We start from the raw sequence: 7,902 nt of genomic DNA on the forward strand, positions 1-7,902 counted from the left end.
TTAGAGACAGGGCAGGGATGCCCCCGAGAGTGTAGTACACAGATTGACTTGGTGTCAACTCCTGAGTCTCGTCCTTCCCCACTGCTGCAAGCTACAGCCAGGTCAGTCCACTTAGCCCCTACATTTGCGGAAGTTCCTTCTGCAAGCTTAGGCAAGTTACTGCTTTAACGCTGTAGCCTTCTTGTTAAACAGAAAGGGAGATTGCCTCAGTTCATTTTCAACTGCGATCAAGTACCTTGACAAAAGCAACTTAGAGGAGAAAGGTTTTATTCTCGCTCACAGTTTGGGGTAGTGTCTATCACTGGGAAAGTCAAGGCAATAGGAGCTGGAAACAGCTGGTCACTTAGCATTCACAATCGGGAAAAACAGAGGAGTGAAGGCATGGTGCTGCCCTGCTTTCTGCTTACACAATCCAAGATTCCAGCCAGGGAATGGTGCCACCCAAAATAGGTAGCCATTCCCACCTCAGTCCAAGCAAGTTAGTCCCCCATAGGCATGGAAGAGAAGGGGTGCACACAGGACAAAGGGGCTATAGCAAGGGGTACCCAGGAGAGCAAACTGCCCCATGTCCAGAGTAAGAACTTCGGTGGCTCTCGAGTTCATCCACCCAGGCCTTTGTGAACCTAACGTTTTCATTAGAAGTGAGATCCCAAAAATCACAAGACCATTGTAGCCACTCTCTTGCCAGCCCTTTTCTATAGTTTAGCCAGAACTCCAATTTACTCAGTCATAACCACTGATATGGTGTAGCCTGACCCTTCGAACTACCACTGTGATCCTCTCCCAGCTCCCGAGTGGCAGGGCACACAGGTGCCAGCATGTAAACCATTCAGCATGTAAACTATCATGTTGTCCACTGAACTTACGGAGTGGCATGGCTCCTTGGAGAAGGGGGTGTGGCTTAGGCCAAAGAGGAGAAGCTCAAATGGAAGGACTAGGCCTGGGGTGGTGTGGGTATGGCCCAAGCCTAAGCCAAGGAAGAACAGGGGTACAGCCTGGGCCCAAACACAGGGCTCTAGAGGTAAAAAAACAATCCATCCAAGTACCACAGGAAGTGGGAGTGGAGACTAAGACAAAAGAGGTGTAACCAGAAGGGTGGATTCTAATGTGGTATGTGTATGGTGGACAGGGCTGAGGTCTGGCTCAATGAAAAGTCTCCACTTCCACTACAGTCCAATCACCCTGTGGGGAGGCTACATCATCTGGGGAGAAGCTGGTGACTGAAGTGATGCTGGCACGCGATTCGTCCAGGGGAGAAAGCAATTCGGCCCAGCGGCCCAATTCAGCATCGCTAAGCGGAGCCCGGGATCCACCAGAGATACCACCACCCCCTGAGCCTCCTGAACCACCTTCGCTGCCCGCTGCTGCACCTTCCGCGGCTGCCAGCAGCAGAGTCCGGCTCAGCAGGTGCTGCACAACGCTCGCCTGAAGCGCCCCCAGCGGCAGCTCACCAAGGCGAGTCGACTTTGGGCTTCTAGAGGATGCTCCTGCGCAGGCTGCAGCAGTCACCTTAGCACTGCCAGGGCCAGGCCTCGGTTCTGGCTCCACATCTAGAGATCCAGGGGTTGGGGCCACCGACTCTGGTCCTTCGGCTTCATAGATGGTGCACAGGCCGTCAGAGGAACCCGGGCCAGCAGTGGGAGGCCACGGCAGGGGAACTCCTGTAAGAGCAAAAGTGGGGACAAGCAAGATTGCTCAGAGGTTAAAAAGAACACTTGTCACCAAACCTGAACCTGACAACCACTGTTTGATCTGGAACCTACGTACGTATTGAAGGAGAGAACCAATTCCACATGAGCACTGTGACACTCAAGCCTGCACAAATATTCAGAGAGGCGAGTGAGTAAATAAAACTCATTGATATGAAAAAATCTTAAGGACCACCAGCAGGCCGGAGAGATGGCTCAGTAGTTAAGAACACCAGCTACTCTGTCAGAAGAACTTCATCGTGGTTCCTCACAATGAATGCTCTTTAAGTTTAATTCCAGGTATTTTGACAAACTCTTCTAGCCTCTGTGACACCACATACATGGCACAAACATACATCCAGGCAAATCACCCATTCACATAGAATAATATAAAATAAAAATTAAAAAATCGGACTAGAAAGATGGTTCAGGGGCTGGAGAAATGGTTCAGTGATCAAGAGCACTGACAGCTCTTTCAGAGGTCCAGAGTTCAAATTCCAGTAATCACATGGTGGCTCACAACCATCTATAATAAAATATAATATATATGTGATCTTTTTAAAAAAAGAAAAAGAAAAAAAGATGGTTCAGTGGGTAAGACACTTGCCACTAAACCTGAAGACCTGAGTTCAATCCACAGGTAAGGTGATAACTGAATTCCATGAGTTGGCTGACTTCCCCCAAGTGCACTAAAGGAGTGCATGCCCACAAATAGATACAAACACATTCAAAAATAAATAAATAAATAAATAATAAATAAACGTGAATTTTTGAGAAGGCAGGACTGGAAAGATGACTCGGAGGTAAAGAACAAGTACAGCTCTTGCAAGGACCTGAATTTGGTTCTCAGCACCCATTTTGGGTGGCTTGCAACCAATTATAACTCAGAGGACTCACATAGTACATACATTCACATAAACACACATACATATAAATAAAAAATCGCCTTTTAAAGGAGATTACGAGATGAGTAAACGCAGTTGCAGCCCTGCCTGACCACAAGTTCCCTCCCTATAACTAACACTTCCACTTCCACACACACACACACACACACACACACACACACACACACACACACACACTCTCTCTCTCTCTCTCTCTCTCTCTCTCTCTCTCTCTCTCTCTCTCTCTCTCTCTCTCTCTCTCTCTCTAGCCCAGATGCAGGGCTGACAACATCTTGGGAAGCTCCGCCCCCGAGCCTGGACTCTCTGTTCAGCATCCTTACCCGGAGTGCCCCGCACTGCTAAGGGCGGAGCAGAACTTCGACTCCAGGAGGCTGGGTGGCAGGCAGCTAGCTCCACATCCGGGGCCGGGGAGATTGTAGCGCAGCCCTCGGGCCCGCTATCGTAACCGCGGAGCTCCTCCGGTGTGCTCGTGGCACTGCTGCTGTGGCCTGCCAGGTCCGGGCCGCTCAGCGTACTGGAGGGGCTTCGCGAGGGCGGTGGCGGAGCGGCAGGGGCCAGCGCCAAGGTCAGCCGTGGACCTGAGATAGGGACATCTGGACCCGGGGTCGGGGGTCGACGCGGGGCTTGCAGTGGGGGTGAGGCAGGAGGAGAAGGAGGCTGAACAACAGGCGAGGTCAAGCCAGGAGGGGCCCCCGGAGGGAGCGTGGTCAGGGGAGAAGGAGGGGTCTGTAAAGTAGGTAAAACCACAAGGGGAATCTGTAGGGGCGGTGTGGCTGTGGCCAGTGGGGAGGAGGGACACTGCAGAGAGGGCAAGGCCAGAGAAGATGGGGTCTGCAGAGAGGGTATTGTCAGAGGAGGAGAGGTTTGTAAAAGAGGTAAAGCCAAGAGGGCACCCTGTAGAGAACATGTGCCTGTGTCCAGGGAGGAGGTAGAGGCTGGCAGAGGGGGCAAGGCCGGAGGTGAGGCTTGCGGAGGGGGCGTGGTCAGGGGTGAAAGAGTGGGTGAGCCCAGTGAAGGTGGGGCTTCTGGAGGGGGAGTTGCCAAGGGAGACGAAGGTGAGGCTGGGGGAGAAAGGGGGTCCTCCAGAGGTGGTGAGGCAGGAGGGGACAGAAGAGCCGGCAGAGGGGGTGAGGCAGAGGGCGAGGAAAGAGGCAAAGGGTGTGTAATAGGAGATGCCCGCAAAGGAGGCGAGGGGAGAGCGTGTGGCTGCACAGGGTGGGTAGGCGAGAAAGAAGCCGAGGCCTGCGGAGAGAGTGAGCCCATAGAGAGTTGGGTGGATAGAGGGGACAAGGGCAGAGGAGGAGGCGTGGCCTGCTGGGGCGAGGAGGCCAGTGCTGGCGGCGAGGTCGACAAAGAGGCCGGAGAAGTGGGCAAAGTCGGAGAAGGTGGGAGCCTCAGAGGAGGCGTGGCCACGGAAGAGAGAGGGACCAGCAGAGGTGGTGAGGTGGAGCTGGAGGAAGAAACCGGCGGAGGAATGGCCAGAAACAGAGGGTCTTGCAAAGGCGGCGTATTTCGGTTAGAGGGCGTGGCCTGGGGGAGGGGAGGAGACCCAGAAAAGTTGACCGGGGAAGGGGGAGCAGTTAGAGTGGAGAGAGGCAACTTAGAGGGCGTGACAAGGGGAGTGGGTAAATTCTGCGGGGAACCTGGCGGAGAAGGAAGGAGTTGTGGAGGAGGCGCGGCTAGAGGGAGAGGAGCAGGTGAGAAAGGTGTGACCGAGAGAGGTTCCTGAGGGAGCGAAGCTGAAGGAGCCTGGTGGTTGGGCATACTCTGCGTGATGGGGGGAAGCGATGGAGAGATTCCAGCTCTTGGTGGGAGTGAGTCAGAGGCCTCTTCAGTACCCAGACATGCGGGTGGAGCTAGCAAAGGGGGTGTAGCTGGTGGAGAGGGGAGGTTCTGCAGAGGAAGAGGGGAAGGTAACGGTGAGCCCTGTCCGGACTGTGAATGGGGCATTGGCTGTGAGGAAGCATGTGCTTGGAGTAGTTGAAGTGAAGCAGGTAGAGGCGGGGTGGCGGGTGGGGAGGGAGGGAGTGTGGTCGGCAAGGAATCATCTGGGACCTGGACAGAGGGAGCACCAGGTGGAGTGCGTGCGACTAAAGATGAAGCAGAAACCAGGCTCTGTACAGAGGGCCTGTTCTTCCTTGGGACTGTGGTCTGGGTTGGATGCAGAGCTTGCTGCCCTTTCGACTTGAGCTGCGAGGTATGCGCAGGACCCCGTGGGGTTGCACGCGGTGAGACCCCGGAGCGGGCTGGGGAGAGCTGAGGAGTAGCACTGGGGATCAGAGAACGGGAGACCGGCTTTTGCTGGCTGCCACCAGCGACTGAGCGCCTCCTAATGGCCGGGCTCAGCTCCGTGGCACTGTGTTCAGAAGCACTGCTCACAGGTTTCCTGGGTGCCTCGGTGGTCAGAGGACGCTGTCTGGCACTGGGAGTTGGTTGAGGAAGTCCCACCTCTGTAGCTGGGACCCTGGGCCGACGGGTGATGGCAGGGGAGGAGGCTCCTGAGGTGGGCCCTAAAGAATCTGCAGACAAAACTGAAGTCCAAAAGAAACATGGGTATCTCAGGGCTGGTTGCCTTCAAAGACTGAGAGTAACCTACTTGTCTCGAGGTCACATACCTCTTCGTGTTCCAGAGCTCAGAGTGTTCCTTTTGGGCGTCTCTGGTGTTTTACCTCTGACCACAGGTTCCTTAGTCGGAGGTTGGAGTCCCTTCTGGACAACAGGGCCTGGTCTGGGCACAGGAAGACCAGTTGTTAGCATTCCCAATTTCGCATTTCCTCATTTGTAAAACAGAGTTGCTTGCCTTTCTGTGACCCAACCAATAATGGCCTTTACCCACTTCGTGTCCGTTATCTGCAAGTGCTCCTGAGCCATCTCATATGTAATATTTTTGTATGTGTGTGCACATGTGTATACAAGTGTGCACACCCCCACCCCATTGCCTGCCCATGTGGAGAAATAAACACTGACATCGAGCTGAATCCATTTTTCTGCCTTATTTTATAGTCTGTTTTACTTATTATTACTATGAAGCCTGTGTAGGCTGGCCTTGAATTCACAGAGAACCACAGGCCTCTGGCTTCTGAGAGCTGGGATTAACAAACAGCAAGTGCTACTACACTTGGCTATTTTTTGGGGACAGGATCTCACACGGAATCTGATATTTGACACTTCCTGGCCAAGCACCAGAAACCCACCTCCCATTCCCACCTCCCATTCCCACCCAGAGCTGAGGTTATAGTAGTGCATCGTCAAGACCGGCTTTTACACAGGTGCTGGAGTTTCAAACTCAGTACCTCATCTGTGCAGCAAGCACTTTAGCACACCAAACTACCTTTCCAACCCATTCGTGTGTAATATCAAAAGGTTCCAAATTGCTAAATTAACCCTTGCTTGGGGAATTAGGGAGTTAGGGGAATTAGTTTATCACCTGGCGATCCCACTGCTGGCACGCCCTGGGCTAGAAATAGAACCCTGGCCAGCGGTCTTCATAGGGGCCCTCTCTCCTTTCCCAGAAGCTGGGGGCCTGTTGGCTTCAGTGAGAAGACAAAAATCAATGGTATTTCTGAAAAAGAGGAGTATCTGAGAAGGAAGAGAGGAGGTAAACGGAGGGCAGGTGGAGGTCACAAGTAAAGCCAAGTACCTGGGCTGCGAGGACCTGACCCAGCACTGCGCGCTGGTGCCCCGTGAACAGTGGACTGAGGAAGAGCTGCTTTGCTGGTCTGTGGAAGAGTCGCTTTGCAGGCGCCTGGGGCTCGCTCCACCAGGGGCCTTCGCCCCATAGCTCCATTTGCTTCCAAGACTCGAAGGGCAGCACTGGTTACAGGGGGAGGAGGTCGAGCGGACCCAGAAGGAGGCCTAGGGTTCAGAAGGCCAGGGGTTCGTGACGCCGGCATCCGCGGGACAGCTCCTGATTTGATCCTATCCCTCTTGTCCATACCGCACCTAATGAGGAAGACAGGAGGATTGGTATCCCAGGTGAACCAATCACTATACACCATCCTGACACATCCCTGTGCTTCCTCTAGCATCGCCACCCATGGGTGCCTAAACCTCAGCCTAAAAAGCCTCAATTTGCTTTTCTTCTAACCACCCACACCCGCTCACCAACCTGGCCCTCAGTGCAGTCCTCAAGTCCCACCGCTACCTCCATCCCCCAAAGCCGAGACGCCCTATCCGTTCCCCACCCTCCGACCCCGCCTCTGCCCTCTTACAAGAAAAACATCCACTCCCCTACCCCCTCGCCTCTTGGAAACCTAAATGACCAATCCGGCAAACAGGGAAATGCCTCCGGCTTCCAGATTCAGGGGCCTCCGTGTGCACGCCAATGGGGTTTCGCCAGCGTCCTCCCTCAGGTTCCACAGGCACCTGCACAGAGAAAAAGAGTGGCCCTGTTGCCCGCGAACGGGCTCCGGAAGACAAAGAGCTGACCCCTCCCCCAGCCTGGTCCCCTATGCCAGCGATCCGCACGATCCACCTGCTCACAGCACGCGTTCACCTCCGCCTGTGGGCACCATCCGCTCCACGCGGGGTCGCCTGGGGTGGTGCTGGGCCAGAGAGCAGTAGCGGGGAGCAGCGAAAAGGCAAGGGGAGGGGGTTTCAGGCCACAGTGCCTAGGGAGCTTGGCCGCGGCCCCGCCCCCCCAGCTTCGGGTAGAGAGAGCGGAGGATGCGCGCACTCGTTCTCCGTCCAGAGCCGGGAGCGTGCCGAGGGTGCTGAGAAAAGAGGCGCGCCTCCGAGGGAGGTGCGGGTGCCGCCTCCCTGTTATACCCTAGGAAAGGCCTATTTCGGTGTCTGTGTCCAACACCCACAGAACTAACCAGAGAGGCTCAGTGGGGAAACCCCTTGAAGACCCTCAGAGTCGTCTACCCAAGCTCTTGCACCTGCTCCGACACCCTTTCTCCAGCACTTGGAGACCAACACTCTCCTACACAGGGATAGGCTGGGCCTTGGCAACCAGTAGGGCGGGATCATTGTGCCTCTGACCCACCAACCAATCCAGCCATTTTGTGTGTCCTGGTCCTCTTTGCGATGGCTATGGAGGCTAGATAGCCCAGCGACACCTATGCCAGGTCACCTAGTCACCTATTTTGTAACTTCTACTTTCCTCACAGTCATTACCTGATACGGGTTGGTAGGGGTTGCTGCAGAATGAGAACCCCGGGAGTTACTTTTTAGTGGTGGTGGTGGTGGTGGTGGTGGTGGTGGTGGTGGTGGTGGTGGTGGTGGTGGTGGTGGTGTGTGTCCTTGCCCACGTGCACACGCCACTGCATGCTGTTAGAAGTCAAAGAACAACGTGTAGGGCTCAGTTC

General features: G+C 54.8%; 1 protein-coding gene across 2 annotated transcripts; it reads right to left on the reverse strand.

The window, feature by feature from the left end:
• Positions 1–250: 250 nt before the first annotated feature.
• Positions 251–7,515, reverse strand: Prr36 (proline rich 36). 2 transcript variants are annotated; one of them, XM_087579206.1, is made up of 7 exons: positions 7,068–7,515; positions 6,828–6,958; positions 6,234–6,535; positions 6,021–6,123; positions 5,209–5,321; positions 2,914–5,124; positions 251–1,661 (listed from the first exon to the last, which is right to left on the reverse strand). In XM_087579206.1, exons 3-7 carry the CDS (start codon positions 6,526–6,528, stop codon positions 1,144–1,146), a joined length of 3,240 nt encoding a protein of 1,079 aa, XP_087435332.1. In that variant the 5' UTR covers positions 6,529–6,535; positions 6,828–6,958; positions 7,068–7,515; the 3' UTR covers positions 251–1,143.
• Between the last annotated feature and the right edge of the window lie 387 nt (positions 7,516–7,902).

The sequence above is a fragment of the Rattus norvegicus genome, chromosome 12, assembly GCF_021556685.1.
Source record: "Rattus norvegicus strain SHRSP/BbbUtx chromosome 12, alternate assembly SHRSP_T2T, whole genome shotgun sequence".
Taxonomy (NCBI): domain Eukaryota; kingdom Metazoa; phylum Chordata; class Mammalia; order Rodentia; family Muridae; genus Rattus; species Rattus norvegicus.

Coding starts and splice junctions, on each gene's coding strand:
- Prr36 (XM_087579206.1), bottom strand. CDS start 6,528: ATGGACAAGAGGGATAGGATCAAATCAGGAGCTGTCCCGCGGATGCCG. Junction 5,125..5,208: donor GAGCTCTGGAACACGAAGAG/GTATGTGACCTC, acceptor TTTGGACTTCAG/TTTTGTCTGCAGATTCTTTA. Junction 1,662..2,913: donor AGCAGTGCGGGGCACTCCGG/GTAAGGATGCTG, acceptor TTGCTCTTACAG/GAGTTCCCCTGCCGTGGCCT.